Here is a 21,975-nt window from a genome sequence, read left to right as displayed (position 1 = left end):
ATCCCAACCAAATTATTGACAAATTATCAACAAAGGCAGGAGTGTGTAAAAAATCAATTTATTGAATTATTCAAGTATATAAACATAATAACTTTAAATTTTCAGAAATGTATAAATTATTTTATGGGGCTTTTGGGACAATAACGCCAGAAATATGGAAAAAATGTGTTGAGCATGTTAAGGATAAGGTTAAAATTTATATGTGTGAATTAGATAATGTGATAGAATTAAATAGTCATTTTTATTAATGTAAGCTAGAATTGATTCCTCAAATCGATTTTATTTGCTTTATTTCAATAAGTTGTTTTATATTTAGTATTTAAAATATGATTTATTTATAATCCTTGCCTTTAGTATTAGTTTTTACGTGTTTTCTAATTGTAAATGTTTTTAAAATTAATGAAGTGTTTTATTTATTTAACAAAATTCGTTTATTTGTTCTGATTCAGCCCTGTACTCACGTGAACCCTGCGTGCATTTGTTATTGTCGACTGACTGTTATAAAAAAACAGACTACACCCATACCTCGCTTTACGGCCTAAATACGTTCCACGAAACTTGGCCTCAAAGCGAAAAGCCGTATAACGAATCAATTATTCTAATACAAATTCATACAAATTCAATGGGATCAGTTCCAAATTTGTTAAATATGTAACATGGTTTATCATTTAAAATGCATTTTATCTTTTTATTTCATTTAAATCAAAAATACATACATAACAAGTACATACATTTGTACATAAAATAATAACAGACTCCAAAAACCAACAATAATCCATAAACAAAAATGAAACAACTTCATGTTACATAAAATATGCGTATGAATACATACATAATTTTTTTTAATCTGAAGACGATGAAGAAATGGTAACCTGCAGATCACTGTCGTTCTCATTTTTCGCTGGTAAGGATGGGCCTGGCTTAAAAAAATTGTCCAACGTTGTTTGTCTTTCCTTTTTGTCTCTTTCGTTCTTCAGTGATTAATAACAGCTAATGGCTGAGTTAATTCCTCGAGAAACTTTAGCGCTACGTTCGACGTCAGGATCGTTTTCAAGGAAGATGTTTATTCCTTGTTCGAAATAGGAAAAAGCTTTTGAGAATTTTTTTGATGTTAGCTGTTTGAATACAACAGGCTCTGTCTCTTCATCAAATGCCGGTTCTGCTTGCAACTGAATGAGTTCCTTATATGAAAGGGGTTCCCTATCAGCTTCAAGTAGATCAAGCACATCACGTTCGTTCAAACCTTCAAAGTCGAGATCATGTGCTAGATCCAAAATGTTTTGCCTAATTTCAGAAAGGCAATTAACTTCTGCATCAGTACTTTTTACACATTCTGGCCATATTTTTTTCCAAACATGGTTTATTGTTGTTAATTTTAATTCCTTCCATGATTCACTGATGCTGTCAACAGCATCCTTGATGTTATAGTTTTTCCAAAATGTTTTAATTGAAGATTTACCATCGGTTTCCCTTATAAGTTGTCGGAAAGTTTGGCGTAGGTAATATGCCTTAAAAGTGGCTATTGCACCCTGATCCATTGGTTGGATCAGAGCTGTTGTATTTTTCGGTAGGTACTCAATCATGACATCTTCAGATAGCTCGGATAAATTAATAGGATGCCCTGTGCATTATCCAAAATTAGCAAAGCCTTGTTGCTTAAGTTATTGTCTCGCAAATATTTTTTCACTTCTGTGCAAAAGTGATTTTCGAACCAATCCTCTAAAGTAGCTTTAGTCATCCAAGCTTTCTTGTTGGATCTCCATATGACGGGTAATTGATTTTTATTTAGTCCTTTAAGAGGCCTTGGATTTTCGGACAAATATATTAAAAGTGGCTTTAGCTTAAAATCACCCGCGGCATTTGCACCAAGTAGCAAAGTTAATCGTTCTTTAGACACCCTATAACCATGCGCAGATTTTTCGGTTTTTGAAATGTACGTGCAATCAGGCATTCGCTTCCAATAAAGCACTGTTTCGTCTACGTTAAACACTTGTTCAGGTTTATGACCACGTCTTTCAATAATTCCCTTTAAAATGTTGGGATATTCCTTAGATGCGGCCTCATCGGCGCTGGCTGCTTCACCTTTCATTTTAAAATTATGCAAATTAAATCTATTTTTAAATTTTTTAAAAAATTGACATGGAAAAAAAGTTTTTTTGCCATTATAGCGAAACATTTTAGGCTGTAAATCGAAAACGTGCCTTAATTGAAGAGGGCCGTTATAGCGAAAGGCCGTATAAAGAGCAGCCGTATAGCGAGGTGTGGGTGTATAGATATTTTACAAAACTTACAAACTGCACCCGCTTATAGGATAATGCTACATAAACTACAGATAGTGATGCCTAGTACACTTTAGAAAGTTAATTTTATAATGAAAATATTAATAATTTATAAATAAGAAATTTATGAGACAATAATAATTAAAATTTAAAATTAATAAAATAAATATTTTAAATACATTATAAGTAATAAATTTAATTTATAAACAATAAATAACAAAATAATACATTTGTGTCCACACCACCTTTGAGATAAAATGCAAGGTGTATTTTTGTTTAGATAGGATAGTCCTAGCCCATGTTGTACCGATGTAATTGTTTGAACAACTTCCTAGTGAATGGTATCAGAAGCTACTCGGTCCACCTCTGAATATCATCACCAGTCGGCATGCTTCTCAAGATTCCTCTTCTTCTGTTCGCCCAAATTCTTGCTGACGTAGGTTCGTCTTATTAAAATAACCATCCAGTCAATATTTTCTCCAACGATGATGGTGGTCTTTTGTTGTTCAAATGCTCCTCTATTGCTTTTATGTTTTTACTGTAGTCTGAGCGTCGAATACAACAATATTTGAACCGAAATGCGTTTGCAAATAGTTGACGTTTTTATTGAGAACGATGGAGAAAGTACCATCTTTGTTCCATACGACGCGACGCAGAAGAAATCCACCATCGAAGAAGCATGTTACATTATCCTGATCCAGTTCAATATTGACAGGCTCCATGTTATTATACAATTTTTCTCTAGTAGTCTTTCGCATGCCAGCATTGCCAAATAGTGATGTAGGATAAAAACTTAATTCATACTGTAGATATACCTTTTTGTGTACGGTTATTCTCTGAAAAAGTAGCAGTTTACAGCAACTATAGATACCATTTGCTTTATATTTGGGAAAGGATTGTGAAGGGTGAACTACTCTTCAAGATTACTAACATCTGTAGTATCTCTTGGGTCGACGTGTTGTTTCGCAAAGCCTAAAGAAATATTACAAAATTTCTTTATTTCCTCACAGATAGTGTTTGTGGCATGCATGCCATATACACATTTACACAAAACCCTATTTTGTGTACTTCATCCCCAAGAAACTCCTTCTGTCTTCATGGATTAGACTACTCATTCACCATATTGGACCACTTTCGAAATTAAATTTATTAGTGCGTCTTTTTGTGAAGAATCCGTTTTCAAAGTTCTCAAAAGTCTTTTTATCCATTCTTTCTTTCAATTAAGTCATATCTTGAAGGTATAAATGTGTCGATTTGGTACAAAGAAAGCAACCACTTGCGTGAAAATATGGAAGCATTTTTTTTACCGCAGTAGTTTATAGTGTTATCTCATAAAGGGATGCGCGCTTCCCGCTCTCCGCGCTATATCTTAAAAACTGTTAATCATACGAAGAATTGAATATCACCAAACTTGTAGAAAATTATTTGCTCTATAAGTATTGTGAAACATCTAATGACATGCAACGAAGTAAGTGGGATATTTGCAAAAATACAATTTTCGTGACCATTGATATCGATCTTACGAGACTTTTCAGCCCGTCTTTAAAACGTCAAAACAAAGGTTTATGCAAAATTTCAATTTTCTATCTTTCATTCCAAGATTTAGCCTTTATTTCGACTTATTTGACTTGACTTAAAATAAAGTGAGTTAAAGTTTAAGAAAATAATGTAAAAAATCCATGGAATTTTTTTATTCATTTAATTTTAGTTATTACATTGTTAAGTTTAATTTTCTTTGTGCCTCATCTTAGTTAGGTCACTCAAACCACAGTGCCGAAACGATGATCGTCTTCTATGGCGAGTGCTGGTCTATTCCACCCTGTCCCCCTTCTTAGCCATTCCTTCGGTTCACTTCTCGCCCTGCTCCTATGTGATGCAACAATCGGCCATCCTGAAATAATTAATATCTGCATTAATAGTATATATAATTGCCTCCATCTCTCAACCAGAACTATAAACTCCTATCATCTAACTGGTCTGATCTCAGTTTTGAACTCTCTAACAGATCAATCAAATCCTGTCTCCCAGACCTATCGATCTCTGAATCAACAGTTTGTATACTCCGTTGAAGTGCAACAATTTGATACCTGTCATTACCCAGCTCCTTAGAAATTTTGTAAGGACCATTAAACATTCCGATCAATACCAGTCCAGTCAAATAAGGCTAAATCTCGGAATGAAAGATAGAAACCTTTATTTTGACGTTTTTAAAATGAGCTAAAAAATCTCATCAAGTCAAGATATCAAAGGTCACTAAAATCGTTTTTTCAAATATTATGTCATTAGATGTTTCACAAGACTTGTAGAGCATAAAATGTTATACAACTTTGGTAAAATTCATTTCTTCGTATGATAAAGTTTTTGAGATATAGCGCAGAGAGCGAGAAGCGCACATCAGTTTATAGGATAACAATATGTAAACTAATACGGTGAAAAAATGCTTTCGTATTTTCACCCAAATTGTCCTTTCTTTATGCCAAATCGACACATATATAACTAAATTGAAAGAAATAATCGACAAAAAGACTTGAGAATTTTAAAAACCGGTTCTTCACAGAAAGACGCACTGATAAATTTAATTCCGGAAGCGGACAGATATGGTGATCGAGCAATCTAATGAAATCCATGAAGATAGAAGAAGCTTCTCGGGGACGAAGTACGCAAGACATGGTTTTGTGTAAATGAAAGTATATGACATGCATGCCACGAACACTATTTGTGAGGAAAGAAAGACGTTTTGTTATATTTTTTGGGCTTTGAGAAACAACACGTCGACGAAAAGCGATACTACAGATGTCGACACATGTTCCAATAGAGATAATTCCTCCTCCACCGTTGCCGAAGGGACTAGGATATCATCCACAAAGGCCAGAATTTCCTTATGCTGTATTCCTTCCAGCATACTGTTCACAATTCTCTGGAACACCACTGGCGAATTAGCCAAGCAGAATGGGACCCGCACAGGGCCGGCCCTAGGTTATTTGTCCCCCCAGGCAAAAATATAGTTCAAGTTAAAGTAATCTAATATTATATTTGACACGATACTCTTTTTTTCAAAGAGTTATTTGCTGCTCTATCTCTAACTCCAACAAAGTTACACAATTTTCTGCCAATAAATTATGCTGAGATCCTGTGTCTATGATACACATTTACTCCATGATCGTTCACCTGTAAATGAGATCTAATTTGGTACTCACCCAGTCTGACGTTCCCAGCTTTTCTCACTTTTGTGGGCTGCAGAGTTGACGGTTTATTTTGTGTCCTCTCCTTGTAAATCCAACACCTAGTCCTCTTTGGCTTGGGACAGTCCTTGCCCAGATGGTTGCCAAGCGTCTGGCAACTATATCACCGAACTACCCTTTCCGGACGTTCGGTGTTACAATATCCCATCTATAATCGTTGTAATATTCTGTCAATATTTTTCTCGAGCTCTCACGCCTGGTGGCTCTAGCGCTAACTCGGACGCTTTCACGCCGGATGTCTCGCGCTCCACTCGCACCGTCGACGACATTCTCACTTCCTTTAATGGCCGCCATCTTGTTTATTTACGCGTCCTAGCAACAAAGAAAATATAAGCTCAAAGTTTACGTAAATAATTTCCCGACTATGAAAACGCAGGTTGGTCTATAAATGACAATCAACGATTGTTACACCCACTGCAGAACGCTAACGCTCTCACGATCGGACGGAGGTAAGTCGTCTATTGCAGGTCTCAGCAGCCTTTTTTGACAGCGAGTGAATATTTTTGGTCCTAACAACCACATACGTGGTCTGGTCGTATATTGTTTTGATTAGGTGCTATTTTTTTCTAATTTTAAGCCACTCTCTAACCATGACGCTCGCTCTCCTACTTGGCCAGTCTTAGCCAAAAGGGAGCTAACCGAAAGGAGATTTATAAATGGAATCATAATTCGAATCTTCAAGAGACAATTAAAAAACGTGTAAAAGCATGCCTAGGCGAATTCAGGCACTTATTAAAAACTAAATTTTGTTTGGGTCTAATAATATGGCCAGGTACTGTATATCATTTAGGCTAAAGTTATCAAAGCCTTCTCCGAGAAATAATGATTTCTGCTGATATTTCCGATGTTTTAATGGTTTCTCTGACTTTCCTTTAAGGTTTGAGAACCCTAGGGGGCGTAACTTAGTAGCCAGTGTAACTCTGGTAGAAACTGGTTAGTTTTATTAGATACTATTTACATATATTGCGACAAACGATAGATGGCAGTTGTTTTTTCCAGTGGTGGAGAAGCCGGCGGAGGGATGATGTCCGTGGGAGGTAATCTTGTAGATGGCGTGTCTTTTCTCAGAACAGCGAAATAGGTATACACCTTTAGAATGTCCCCCAACAAAAATAGCATACTCTCATCTCTATTGATTCATTGACCATTTATTAAATATCTTTTGCACATTTTCGTAGCACGGCTGATGAGCCCATTATAACGGTTTTTTTCTCAAAATGTTATTATTTTGTTGAAAGTAAAATAGCAAGAATTTGTACATATTATTTCCTCAGAAGTGTCTTTTAGTGACAGTATTGTTGATGCAAGTCTATTCATTGGGCTTCATCTGGTTTGTGAGGAAAAGGTAGTTAACCCTTAGACCGCCGACCGGTAAATTGTTAATTACTCGCTGTACGCCATGCGTTTTTAGCGATATAATTTTTTGGCTACTTACTCTGTTTAACACATCATTACAGCCAAAATACTCAATTTTTATATTTTAAAATTATATATGTATGATTAACATGGTTTAAACATTCTAATTATATCAATAAACAAACATTTTTAGTCGTATTGTTGGAAATATGGAGTGAACAAAACTTAATCTATTCGTCGGTCCGCGAGTTGGCTCGCGTACACACACCTACACACACATGAACGCGCGCGGCACTATACAAGCGAACGACAAGCAGGGTCATGCTCACACTGAGACAATTTTAATATATAAATCTGCAACGCATTTTTTCTTCGTCTGACCTACATCCTGTTATAAAAATTTACAAATCGACAAGATTTCTTTGATGCATACAAAATCACATATATCGTACACAAAAATAACCCTAATAACCAAACCGTTTGTTTTTGATCAATGGTGTTTGCAATTGGTTGTTGTTGAAGGTTGTCATATTTCTTTATATATAAAAATAATAAATAATAAAACTTGATAGCAAGATACGATGTTACATTTAACTATATATAATAAGATGTATAATTTATAATATATACATATTCTTCTTCTTCTTCCACGGCACTACAACCGGTGATTGGTTTTGGCATTTCCACCTAATTTCTTGTAGGGCTTCTAGATATATCTTGAGTTTTAGTATGTCTTCCGATATTGTTTGCATTTTTCCTGGTTGTAATATTGCACATTCCAGCTTCCAAAATTGAAGTCCAATCGTTTATCTATATTTCGATCGTCTAGGTCAGTGGTCGGCAAACTTATTGGCCGAAGAGCCAAATATGTACATTACAACGAATCAAAAAAGTTTTGAGAGCCAAATCTGTTTTTTAATTTAGTAAACCTTTATTATAATTTTAGACCTTCATTAAATTACGGGTACACTGAATAAAACTTGATTTCACACTTAATAAAGATTTATTCGTTGATAAACAATAATATGAAAGTAAGGTATCCATAAATTTAAATCATGACAATGACTGACAAACACTTAATGCGAACAATGTCCTTGCATTTCCTGGGAAAGTTTCAGTAAGTCAGGTTTATATGTTGTTGTTTTTAATTTTAGGCATGATTCCAGGTTCTCATCAATAAGATGACTTCTCATTTTACTCTTGATAAAGTTCATGCTTGAAAAGGATTGTTCGCATGAATATGTAGAACCAAAAAGGGAAAGAACAGCAAACGCAAGTTTTTTTAGCTGATCGTAAGAGTCAGGAATACTATTCCAGACGTTGAAAATGATCATGTCTTCATTCTCCAGGTCTTTCAAAGCAGAACACTTGTGTTGTGAACTAAGATCACATTCGTTCTTCTCCAATATTTCCAAATCAATACAAAAACGGTGAAATTTAGAGCTCCATATTTCCTTGTTTTCTAAATCCTGCAATTGTATTTCAAAGTTACCAATGTTAATGCCAAAAGGAGAAAATTTCAACTCAGTTATTGTAGCATAAAGAGGAATTTTGACAAATGCTTAGGTCGCTTTGCTGTTTTTAAACTCCTGAAACCTCTGAGAAATGCTTCCCTCATATTTAAAATTGTTGTTTTGAAATGGTGCTTGTCAATAGAGGAATTATTTTCTTGGCGATGCTTCAGCAGGCTCGGAAAGAGAAACAATGTTTCCCTTTCAAAATCTTGAGCAAAAAGGGATAATTTGTTTTCGAATGAAATTACTTCTTCTAACATCGAAAAAATTGTGTTTCCTTTCCCTTGTAGTTTACGGTTAAGCCGATTTAGATGAGACGTAACGTCTACCATGAAATGAAAGTTTTGGATCTACTGATTGTCTGTAAGTTTTGGATAGTGAACACCCTTTTCAAGGAGAAATGCTTCAATTTCTGGCAATAGGGACGCGAAACGTTTTAAAACGTTCCCTCTTGATAACCATCGAATCTTGTTATGAAGCAGAAGATCAAGACATAAGGACACTCGACCAGAATTAGCGCCCGGGCTAATTGCACAAAAATCCGTGGATATTTGTGCCAGAGCCGCACTCAAGAAGCCAAAGAGCCGCATGCGGCTCCGGAGCCGCACTTTGCCGACCCCTGGTCTAGGTCATTATGAATCGGGGCGGATTTATTATTTCTTTGTGATTTTTTCATAGCTATTTGGATTTATCCACGTTGGTTGGTTTGCTCCATGATAGAAACCCTCCTCCTTTATCCGGGCTTGGGACCGGCAAGAGTGCAACATATCTACACTCCAGGTGGAATATGTAATATATATTACACACACACACACACATATATATACAATAAATAATAAACTTTTCGACCATCGTGACGCATTGGGGTAACCTGTTAGGTCACGATGGTATTAATTTAATGTAAATAAATAAACACATTACAAATAAATTATAAAATAATAGAACAAGTAAAATAAAATGATTCTACGACAAGGAATCGTTTTTGTTATTATTGTTATTATTTAATATTTACTAAGAGTTAATATTGATATTTTATTAATTATATCTTATTTATATTTATTAATAAGTATTTAATAGTAATTATTATTATTATTATTTAATTATTACAAACAATAAAAACCAATCACAAAAACAGTTGACAATATTAAAACAGTCGAAATAACGTATAAATATATTCACAAGTATTTACAAATCACAATTATCATTGAAATATTGATGACATAATTTAATTTCGATTCATAAATTAAAGTATAAAAAAACGAATTTCCGCGTTGCGTTTGTGCTAACCCTAAAAGTGGTCTAAAGAAGCACGATCGAAACCGCGCGCGAAATACAAACGACTAAAATTAAGGCGTGACTTTATAATTATATATACCACTGTTTCATCGCAAATTCTATAAATAAAATCACTGAAATCGTTTACTAGGAACTCAAACTGATTTTTAAAACATATATTGCCAACTTTTACCTTTCCGTTTCTTTAAAAAACGAAGGTTTTAACGAGCGCATCATATCATGCGCTTGGCGTTAGACAGTAGATTTAGTTGCCCATCATATCATGCGCTTGGCGTTGAAAGGATTAATAAGAAATATAATTTCTTAGTGAACTTTTGAGTGTCGCAAGGATAAGATATGTCACATAATAAATATACAATTTTGAAAAAAAAATTATCTCAATTTATTACACAATTTATATAAAAGTAAACATATTTAATAAAATAAAACTATTGGATGTCATAGATACACATTAATTACAATGTAGTAAGAGTTTAGGAACAGTTATTTGCCTTAATTAAATTATATTTCAGTGATTATTAATTAATGTATGTAAGAATTAAATATAAAAGTTTAATAAAAAGATAAAAATACTATATAATATCTAATGAATAATTAATTAGAAAACATTAAACATTAAAATAGGAAATATATTTATTTAAAATATTTTTAATTTATGTATGGTTTACTTGTATTTTTTCCCAGTGACTGTCCTTTTCATGATATCAAGGTTGATGCTTCAACTTGAGCCTTTATCAGTTATTTTTGTCTGGTCTACATACATTAGGTATCAATCATCAGGCGTGTGACACGAAAGCTAGTATTAAAAAAAATACAATTTTGTGAACTTCTTATTTTTATAAAGAAAAATATTCCATAACTTACAGAGTAATCAGAATAAGCTTCTTTCAATGCTAACTGCAGCTTCTTATTAGGATTATTTTTTAAAGGTGCAAAATCTAGAAAAAAAAAATAGTTTTAATACATAATTTGCATTTATCAATAATTTAATAGCACAGTAAAACAATTTTGGTTGTTTTTCTGCACTAAGATAACTATTCAATAATAAAATTACGTGCAGATTTTGATTGAATAATACAATTTTTACTAAAAGTTTTTAAATTGTTATTACAAAAGATTTAAAATTTGTTTTGACTTAAATTTTTATTGAGGACATCTATTTGATGCGTCATCTTTATTTGCCGAAACCTCGGTACGAAAGGGGTTAAAATTTTAGCTGGATATATTGCAAAAACAATAAATGTGACGATTTGCAATTGTCAAAAATGATATTTGGATTAGTTGCAAAAAACACTATTAGAGCGCTACTTATCTTATTTTATTGGCTTGCATGCATGCATTCTGTAGATAATTTGCCTAATTCATGAATGAAGCAATGGGTTTGCACTTTTCATGAATTTGGCAAAAAGAGCAATAAGCTATTTCAATGTATATTTATTTTAATAATAGATAATTTAAAAAAAATATCGTTTTATAATTTTGACAATTGAAAAAAAAATATAGTTACTTGCGCCAAAACTGGCTAGTTGGATATTCCAGGCCCATAAATATTTTTTTTCTCCATAGAACAGGATCGGTACATGGTTCTCAGATGGGGACTTGTGCATGAAGGCAGGACAGTCTGAGCGCTTGATGATCTTGGCTGGCCACCACGGGTGTTTTGGCATTTTATAATAAATCATATCACCGATTCCTGGGAACTTATTCCAAATGCACTCCGGACATTGCCGAGAAAATGTTTCAACTAGGCCCGTCTCGTCCTGTCGAAGATTATCTTCGTAATTCACTGTTAAAATGAAAAAGCTTATTGTTAAATTACCTAATTATTCAATCATTATTTATACAGTAGACCCCTGGAGAACACGATCACTGTGACCACTATCTCCAGGGAGATCAGAGACAACACACTCCCACTCTCCGAGAGCACGAACTACGTCACACTTGCTCGCTAAGAATGATTTCGTAGTACGGTATGACCTTGGAACAGTACACTGGTCTTGCTAGCTCTCACATCACATGCATTTTATGCTTTCTGTATGTCTAGCTGCCATCCGGTAAGGGCCAGTGTTCCGAGCTCTGAGTGATACGGCAGAGATTATATTATCAACGCTAATTTTTTTAACTGCTATTATTAAATTTTTATTTCTAGGCCGGAAATAAAAGCAAATTTAAAAGGAACTTTATTTCCTTATAAAAAAAAATTTTAGATTGACTAAAACATGTAGATAATTTTTTGTAATTTTAAGAGAATTTAATCTATATGAAGCGATGATTCATAGAATTCGACGAAACAAGAGAAAAAATCAAGATAGTGCTATCAATTGGATCCTCTCAATCCATGAAACGAGTTGCACGCGTAACTATAATATAATGGAAAATTGCTTATTTAAATGGATTGAAAATTGCAAAGAAAAAAGCTTACCGTTGAAGTATCAACTCATAAAACAAAAATCGGTAAAAATATTTCCTCATTTAAAAACATTGGAAGTCGATGAAAGCGGTGATAAATTTGTCGCTAGTTGTGGGTGATTTGACAGCTTTAATAATTTATGATCAAGTTATACTATGTTCTCGTTTTTAAACAAAGCTCTTTGATAGTCCCTTGAACGGAAGTCAGCGACGGCAATAAAAATAATAATGTGTTGAAATATTTTTTTCTCTAAGTATAAACATTGATTCATAGATAGCAGCACAAAACGCTTTAGTTTTTGCGGGTAGATACTATCAAACCTGTCATTAAACATTAGAAGTCGTAAAAGATAGTAACTACTCATCGACCCGTTGGTAGTGTTAAGACTATAGAGAGCATTCTGTTCATCTTCCAAAAGTGAAAGTTCAATGTTTTTTAATAGTACAGTAATATATTTGTAATCAAAATATAGATACTTACGATCGAGCTGACACATGCTATGAAACGACAAACAGCATCTCGAGCATTTCATCAAGGATTCAGTGTCTCGCCCGCATTTGCAGCACCATGGCAGATAGTACAAAGTTCGCTTAGCAACCTGAAATTAATCATTTTTATTATTATGGACCTAATCTATTGTATTATAGTATGGGTCTGTAGAGATAACCTAAATGGTATTCAACAGATTATTTTGAAATATGTGCTTTAAAATAAAATACTTTGTACCATAAAACGAATTGTTTGTGCATTTATCTAAAGTAAATCTTTGGATTTTTTCTTCAAAAAAGGATTCGTTCCAGAGAGTTATTCATAAGGTGTTCATTGTTCTGACCAACACTCACTCGCTACCGTTCACTCACACCTATCTGTAGAACAGTAATGCATAAACAATTCGTTTTATGGAACAATTATTTTATATATTGCTCATTTGAATCGTCTTCAATGATTAATGTTGAAGCATGGACAATGTCAGTCGAGAATAAGCAATGTCTAAGAAAATTAGAAAGTTTAGGTGTGGGAATGGAGATTTCACCACAGAAAATAGCAGATGCATAACTAAAAAGTGATTAATATAAAAACAATATACCTTTTGGGGAGTTATTACTTTATCTGGAGTAATAAGGCTATCCAGAATAGAATTATTATACCGCTGCGAGAAATTCTCAATGAATACGGTCAAGTTGTTAATGTCCATTAATTTGAGATGATCTTTCATGGTCTCATACATTTCACGCAAACGTTTGAAACCTAATTCTTTTACTGTTTGAAGATCAAAAGACACGATTTGATTATTGCATGATTTTCCTTCAGCTGTATTTTTAAAGTTCTTTTTTAATGTCTTTTTCATCGGCGCTCTCTTTTTCACTTTCTGTGGAAATATGTATATATTAGTATGAAAGACATAGAATGTAGTTAATATTACTATAAGTACTCAAGAAGGATGTAACTATCAGGGGCGAATGGGCCAGATGAAAAAATAGACAAAAGGCGGGCGCTTTTGGGAGCCATTGGATTTGGTCATTACATTTTGTTTTTAGATTAGTGGTAGGGAAGCTGGGATAAATTGCTTTGAAATATGTGAAATTTTTAGGAGTAATAAAAGGGAAAAAATATATTGATATTTAAACTATTTTATAGCAATTGGTATTACTTATTTGTAATATTTTATTTTGTCTATGCTTGACGATTGACAGAAGCACTTTTTGAACTTCATTCCAACAATTGTGAACAAAACAGTTTTATCATATTTTTCGATGTCAAGAGCTGCAAAGGCTAAAATTGTGTACGATGACTCAAATATAAGCCACTGCTTTAACAGCAACTTGTCTATGTAAACAAGTTTAAGTCAAGAATCAATTAATTCACTTTAGTATAGAATTGTATGAATTTTTCTATTTTGACTTATTGCGCCAACAGTAAAACAATCTTAATTTTAACTCTGGGGATCAGTGTACAATAAATTTACACTGAATGGTTGTTATAAAAAGTAAACGGTTCGATAGAAAAAACACCGGAACATGACTATTTTTATAAATTCGTTCCGATTCATGGAGCAATGCAGCGGGTGCGATAATGATACCGCTTTGTAGTACGAGACTAATGCATACTGTTCCATTATACCGCATTGGTACGGTGGTACCGTTGTGGTATACTTTTGTAACACAGCTTGAAGTGCCATTGTCACGAATTATATCGGACTAGTATCCTCCGCTTTGGTGTAAAATTTACACCAAATATATCTGTTCCAACTTGTTTATTTATAATGTAAATTAACAAGTTGGAACATATATCACTACCTTTGCTATCTACACGTGTTTGCGAGTATGATAAAACTATAAATGAGAATTATAATTAGATATTGGGTTAAATCAATCAAAGGTTGAATTATTTTAATATGCAAGTATATACAAAGTAGAAAACCAACAATATTATGTCACTTGCTCTAATTTTGTCGTGGAATTGTACATGCTGCAACTAAACTAAATCGTAATAGCAAATATTCGCAATCCACTGAACGTTTTTCCGGATTTCAAATATGCCATGCGGACCGCTTTGAAATTTTAGTACGAATCGATGATATAAAAAAAACTCAGGGCATGACGAACAGATCCTGCAACTTTCTTTGTCCGCGTTCGTGAAAGTAAATCTAAAAACTTCATGGTATATATAAGTTTGATCGTTAAAAAACTTACTTCAGTGGGTTTATTCTTACACGCTCTCGGAAATTTGTTTTGAATAATGGCTTTCCTTTTCTCTGTTAAGCGCAGATTCCTGGCGGGAGGCATCCTACGTCGTAAGCCGACTTATAGATCGAGCTTCCCCGTTTTATTGTCGACAAGCAACCGTTAAATCTATTGGTAACACTGTTATGGTTGTAAGCATTAATTTTCACACCAAGAACAAGATCAACAGCTAAAAGCATCACTGTTTATTGCCATAATTTTCTCATTTGTATTTATAATATGTAGTACAAATAAATGCTAAAAAATAATTAATTAATTCAGTGAATAATAGGATAAAAATAAAAAATATTTTTAAAAAGTAAAAATATACAAACATTTTTTAAAGTTTCTTAGAATATTGAATAAATCAATATTTCCATTTAGTTTTAACTTTCTCGCGCCCATGCTATACCGTTTCGTTATAGAACTTCGCAAAAGAGAGATAGGTGAATATATCGGACGATGAGTATATCCCCTTTTTTAGCAAGAGAGATGCACAAGTGTTTGTGACAGAGCGAGGGAGTTAGGTTAAGGTGCCGCACACTCTGATTCGCTCTGACGCACGCATCAGACGGCGTTTCAAACGTGCGTCAGTATGATTTACGTCGAAAGCAGAATATTCTTGCCTCCGACGTAACGTAGCGAAACCGACGTGCTTGGCGTCTTATGTTTAAAAAAATTGACTCGGTTCTGTTGCTCAGTACAAAAGTTTTATTAACAGATAATTAAGGCAGCAAAAACAAACGACCACCGGTGATTAGTTTTTATAACAGAACAAAAATGGTACAAAATGACTCTTGAATATTATTGCGTACGGGCGACAAGGCTGTGGCCATTAAGAATATTTATGGAGCTCGATGACGTCGAAAGTATTTCATATATGCGATGACGTCCTTGGTGTCAATCCTTATTAATACCTAAATACACACGGTAGAAATTGTTTTGCTGCATGTGCAAAAGCGTAAAGGTAAGTTCGTTTTTTTGGTGACGGGTGGCAATTAGACATAGATTGTGCCGCTGCAGTAATATTTTATTGCGATATTAAGTTGTTTACGTGTTTACAAAGCAGACGCGAGACGACGCGTCCGAATGCCCGGAAGATTGATTGCCAGTTGAGAGAGAAACCGTAACGCCAGTGTTGCCCAAGTGCAGCCAAGTTTTGGCCATAACAAAATCTAAATTTATATGTAAATAGGCCCCAACAGTTCTATCCATTAACTCAAACCTTTGAGATTTTTTCAAAAATCACGCACCATATCCTGTAGTGCATTTAAGTGGCGTTACTTACGACATATTAAAAAACTTGCAATATATGTATCTGGGGGAAGTGGATATCAAGGAAGACGAGGTAAATTCATTTATTTTTGCCGCCAAACAACTTCAGAATAGAGGTCTATCCAACTACCAATCAGAGATTTATCACCCGATTATAACGCCAAGGAAAATACCATCTCACAATTTTTCAACTTTTAACCCAACGGAACCTGTACCATCCAATTTGGCACCCAAATATGAAAATAAACTGCTCAAATAGCAGTTGTGATGCTTTAAATGATAATGTAATAAACAACGACCGTGGGAACGTCTGCAACAGTATTAATATGAAAGTACCTCAATATAATTACGAACCGAGCGACGCTGGAGTGTCTAGCGATCACATTCCAAGAACGATGATTCTGGAAACAGGACCCAGCGAGATTGTATGTCAAGATTATGTTTATGTGATGGACAAAAATTTGGTGAAAACTCTTCAAATGTGGAAATGTAAACATATGGAGAGAGGAAAATCACAAAGACGATGAACGGACATAGTCATGCTCCTTGAAAATTTATGGAATGCATACTAGTTTTGAATTGTATTAATATGAATTTTTGCTTTTTATTTCATATTATTTTTTTGATTTAATATAGTATTCAGTAAAAAAATATTTGTCTTTGATTTCATACAATATTTGAAACTTGAATACAATATTATGAAAATTTAGATAACTGGATATAATCTAACCTTTTTAATATATCTTGCGAAGTGAAATAACTTCATTACTTCTTCAATTATTTAATCATATATGAAATGACAATTTCGTTATTTTTGTAAACGATATATGCTTTATATTTGCATATGATATGTGCTTTCTATATGGGCTTACGAATTTGGATTCACGCTGGTCTTTAGCAACAACATAGAGTACAACTTAAATTTAATAAAATCAAATCACTTTTTTTCCTGAATATACATTTAAAAATGAAATTTGCTTTATAGCGAAAATTTCAATATTTATATCAAAAACAAACTAACATATCAAATACTATTTAAGATATTAAGCAAAATATTATATAAGTAAAGCCATTTTAATTTCAATTATTCAAATAAAGGTGGCAGTTTTAAAAAAAATCAAGTTCGAAATCACATTTTACTAAACAGTTCATCATCAATAAAAAATGACAATAATTTCAATTATCAAAATTAAAAAGTTTACAGTAAGCTCACAAAATAGAAAGCACTATCTATAAATGTAAAATCTTATAATATATGGGGGAAATAAAACGGAAAAATATTTTATTAAATTATTTATTATTGCGTGTATAATAATAGCTATAAACAAATACTAGGCACCTCCATCGCCTTCCTAGTCCGAATCCACACATTTACTATATCATGTAAAACGAAGCTTATATAAAGTAATTACATAATAGTCATTAAATTTATACAAAACAAATACTAGGCACCTCCATCCCCTACATAGTCCGAATTCTTACCTTATATTATGTAAAATAAAATCTATATAAAGTAATGCTTTGGTAGATTCAATGACTATATTAAGTGCATTACTATGTGGTTCAATAATACTTGAAGTAGATGGTCTGGCACATTCAGATATTTCTGAACTATTATTTATTATATTATCTAATATTGGTGAAATTTATGGCGTTTCCTCCACCAATGGGGCAAAATTAGACAAAGGAGGAATATTATTCTCTCCAAATGGCAAACGGGCAATATAAATTCGTGATTCTGTGGTGACAGGCGGTGCATTAGGAAGGGATTGATTGAGCAATACAAAAACGCATGCTTGATGTTTGCAAAATTTACCTAGCCATCCATCTGCACAAGAGCAAAGCCCTGTAAATATACCTACTGAATAAATTAAATCATTAAGTTCTGAAGGAACATAATACAAGTTGGCGTCAATTTTTGTAATACTATCGGCAGTTAAATATTGACTTTTTAAAATTAATTTTTGAAGGAAAAGTCGAGGTCTTGCTAGTGTTATCCACAAATAGCACATCAGAAGCAAATGGTAACTGATGTGCTCGTTTCACTGCAAACGAATCCTCGTGGGTTTTAATTATGTTGCCTTCTTCTCATGGGCTGGCAATTTTTATTCTAACATCTGAAACAGAAATGTTAATTTGTTAATATTGTAATAGTTTTATAATATTTAGCAATAAGTACCTTTAATGTATTTCCAGCATGTGTATCATTTCATCCATTCCATATTTTAATTCTAATTTCTTTTCATGTAAAGTAATGGCCTCTGTGACATCTAAGATAATAAATATTTATATTTGTATCATGTATTTTGAAGTAATAAATGTGTAATACCTAAATTATCATTGATACTAGCGAACCCGGCAATGCTACGCTATTGCTAAATTTGAATATATATGTATATGAATTAAATAAATACAATTAAAGTTCGATATAAATTCATTCATTTAATTAAAATAACATGAATTAATTTGTGTGGAATAATTCATTTTCTTCTGTAAATATATTTTCATAATTAAAAAATTGCAGTTAATGTCGTTGGAGGTGGTCTTGCTGCTCTTTCTCGTACATTTTCTGTTGTAAAATAAACACATTGCTCATTTTTGAGATGAACTGTCAAATGAACAACGGTTGGATGTCGTTCATGTATTGAAAATGCCAAAATACGCCACACTGCTTCATTGCTACTAATATACCGTTCCATTTGATACTGATTGATTTCATCAACAGATCCATTCTCACTTGATACTCCAAAAACAGCCATATAACTTCCTTTGTTGACATATTTGCAAATGTATTTGATGGGTTTAACATAATTGCAATATTCAACATTGATGTGTGCTTTGAATGTTTTTGGTAGTAAAGGTGAATATGGCGCAACCCTTTGTTTCTGACTTTTAATAATATTGATTTACCATTTTGCTCGGTTGATATATACGACGATATTGTGGATAACCATCATTGCCAGTAATAGTTTCTGGAAGCAATGCACTTGGATAACGTTTTGTGCATTTTCCATCAGTCATACATGGTGAATTCATATTGTGAACACCTCATGGACCATGAGTCATATTTTTTGTGACAATTTCAAACAATTTAGGATCGACGGTTGAATTTGGAATTTCAGCAAAACTGAAGCGTGCCGCCTTCACCGGAGAATGTTATGAGGAAGTTAAAGAGGAAGACGAGAGAAGCCGAAGAGCTATCCTCACCGAAGAATAAGGGCTGAATCAAAGATAACAGATGAGGCCTTTATCGTGTGAAATAGGAGCGCCAGCTTCAGGATGGCTGTCTCCCCGAAGTTAATGCGTAAAAGCAACATACCGGGAAGGTGGCGGGAGCTGAGGAGGGTTCTAGTGGGTAAAAATCCTACACTACTGAAGGCTGAAAAATACACTGCAGGTGGAGGTATTGAAGGAGCACCATCTGTAGCTACAGAACAGAATGTTCAATAAAACTATTATTTTTATTGAACATTAACATACCAATTACAGAAAATCACACAAATTAATGAGCACATTGTATTTTTTCTGGTTTTCTTACTTTTGGGCGGGACAATCGTAGCACGCGACATTGACAGCTGGATTTGCGCGAACCAAGTGTTGCTAGTGCATAAATATTTTTGCTTTATTATTTTTATTTTTACTAGTAGCACTGGTTGATTGACGTTTATATTTATGTTTTTTTATATTATATATTACTCTTTAACAAATATATAAATTTATTTGCTGGGCTGCGAATTTATTATTTTATTTTTTAAATTTAAAAATAATAATAACTCATTATGTTTCAATTTTTCACTCCAAAAAAACGTCTATACTGTATCTAAATCTAATATAAACATACATAATTTTATATGTGGCCTGCGGAGTTAGATGCATTTGAAATCAAGATCATTTGGGTTGGCTACCCCTGGTCTAAATTGTTCTATGTTTTATTAAATTTATTTCATATGTGACGACGGAAATGTATAATAACATTATATCAGGAATTTGAGATATATTTAAATAATAATTAGAACAGCGACGAGCAATTGACAGGATGCGAATATTTAATACTAAATTAAAATATATTTGAACAAAGAAAAATCAACAGCGCTGATGTGACGTCATAATGAGATGTCAAAATTATAGTTCGACGGCGAATATCTAAAATTTAATTTATCAGTTATAAAGAAAGATACGCGATGTATTTCAAAATTATCGGGAGCGGGATTGAGCCATTTACGCATTTTACCTACATGACATCATCGGCGGCGAACATCTAAAAGAAAAATATGACGCGGCGTTTCATCTAAAATTTAATTTATAGGTAATAAAAAATATACGACGTCGACGATATGACATGAGATGACGTCAAATTTATCGGGAGTGTTTTGAGCCCGATAACATTATAAAAACAACAGCCTTACCTGTTGGATTTGTCGAACCATTCTATAAATACTCCTGGTACTAATAAGAACAAACTGTGAATTTTTCAGCAAAATCTGTTTGGTAGTTTTTGAGTATCGTGGCCACCCATATACGAACATTGCCTTTTATTTATATAGATAGATATATGATTGTTTATAATAGCAAGATAACCATTCTGTAAGATATAAATATAATTTATATTATTATAATGTATAAATATGTACACCTAAACATACGCAAAACACACATTGACGTATTTATCACTTTTTTGTAATAGCTGTAGTCGAGTTGATACGAATGTCTATTTTTACCAAGCAGTTTTTTGGACGTACTTCACAATTTTTCGATAGTTGTTGTAATGGCAATAAAACAATTTTCTAGAAAAGTGTCATCCATACTAAATATATATCATATATTAAATTTTATTATTATAAAAATATAAGCCTGCAAAGGATACGCGATTGGGTATTCGTCTTTCGAACGATTGTCCAAGCTGTCTTGGAATTGTCGGCATATTCCTTCACCCATTGATCCAGGTGTTCAGCATTTAACAAATTAGCTCGATAAATATTATTTTCGAGCTGAATATGTTGAAAAGAAGCAGGAAGAGCACTCATATTTGTGATCAGCAGCAAATACACATGCGTAGAAAACACAAAAGCGTGCGACGATGCCTCGCCCCCACCCTTGCGGATCATGGCGACGCCTACGCGCATTCGTCGAACTGGCGTCGGCGAGCGACGTCATCATGGCGTCGCGAAATTCTCTAACAATGACCGGTTATAGATACTTGGCGTCGAATGTACCATACCATGTACGATGTGAAAATTTATCCTCGTACGTGCATACTGGTATCTCCAAGCTGTTAATGCAGGGAGAGTTAATCGACGCTATTTTGGTTGCAGAAGGGCGACAATTCCTCGTTCATAAATTGCTTCTATCCATTCACTCAAACTATTTTCTGGATTACTTTAGAGACCATACACAAGGCCTGTAATGTATTTAAATGGCGTTAATTACGCCATATTAAGAAGCTTAATAGAATATATGTACGAGGGGAAAGCTGAAGTTAATGAAGAAGATTATGATTTCTTTTTTTACCGCCGAACTACTTCAGATTAAAGATCTAGCTGACTACCAAGACGAGATTTTTCCTCAAGCTATAATGCTAGGGCAAGGACCATTTCAAGGGAACGTCTGCTGCAATATAAAGCCGGAAGAACCTCAAGCTAATTATGTAATCGTAATTAGTCCAAGAATTATAATAAAAAACGGATATAATCATGCTTATTGAAAATTGACGGAATGTATATTATTTCTGCTGTATTTTGTTTGATTACATATAGTAATCAGTAAAAATATATTTGTCTTTGATTTCATAAGATATTTAAAACTTGAATACAATATTCCGAAAATTTAGAAAACTTGATATAATCTAGCCTTTTTAATTCCGGTAAGTAATTTATGCTTCTA

The 21,975-nt window shown here is 33.5% G+C and overlaps 1 protein-coding gene and 2 long non-coding RNA genes across 3 annotated transcripts; all 3 read right to left on the bottom strand.

Moving 5' to 3' along the window:
• Positions 1-3,955: 3,955 nt before the first annotated feature.
• Positions 3,956-6,058, bottom strand: LOC148234047 (uncharacterized). The gene is made up of 3 exons (XR_015809910.1): positions 5,937-6,058; positions 5,477-5,833; positions 3,956-4,170 (listed from the first exon to the last, which is right to left on the bottom strand). It is a non-coding gene; the product is annotated as an uncharacterized LOC148234047 (long non-coding RNA).
• Positions 6,059-10,332: 4,274 nt separating this feature from the next.
• On the bottom strand, positions 10,333-15,042 carry LOC148234046 (histone-lysine N-methyltransferase, H3 lysine-36 specific-like). The gene is made up of 6 exons (XM_088187834.1): positions 14,791-15,042; positions 13,185-13,466; positions 12,578-12,695; positions 11,195-11,473; positions 10,552-10,625; positions 10,333-10,483 (listed from the first exon to the last, which is right to left on the bottom strand). The coding sequence occupies exons 1-6, from the start codon at positions 14,881-14,883 to the stop codon at positions 10,457-10,459; spliced, it is 873 nt and encodes a 290-aa protein (XP_088043960.1). The 5' UTR covers positions 14,884-15,042; the 3' UTR covers positions 10,333-10,456.
• A 2,333-nt stretch (positions 15,043-17,375) lies between these two features.
• Positions 17,376-20,008, bottom strand: LOC148234045 (uncharacterized). The gene is made up of 3 exons (XR_015809947.1): positions 19,634-20,008; positions 18,275-18,365; positions 17,376-18,212 (listed from the first exon to the last, which is right to left on the bottom strand). It is a non-coding gene; the product is annotated as an uncharacterized LOC148234045 (long non-coding RNA).
• Positions 20,009-21,975: the final 1,967 nt, after the last annotated feature.

Source organism: Plectrocnemia conspersa, unplaced genomic scaffold (assembly GCF_051122295.1).
Source record: "Plectrocnemia conspersa isolate PC_06_02 unplaced genomic scaffold, ASM5112229v1 ptg000006l, whole genome shotgun sequence".
Taxonomy (NCBI): domain Eukaryota; kingdom Metazoa; phylum Arthropoda; class Insecta; order Trichoptera; family Polycentropodidae; genus Plectrocnemia; species Plectrocnemia conspersa.
Note: the sequence above shows the minus strand (reverse complement) of the source record. Positions and strands in the feature narration are given on the sequence as shown.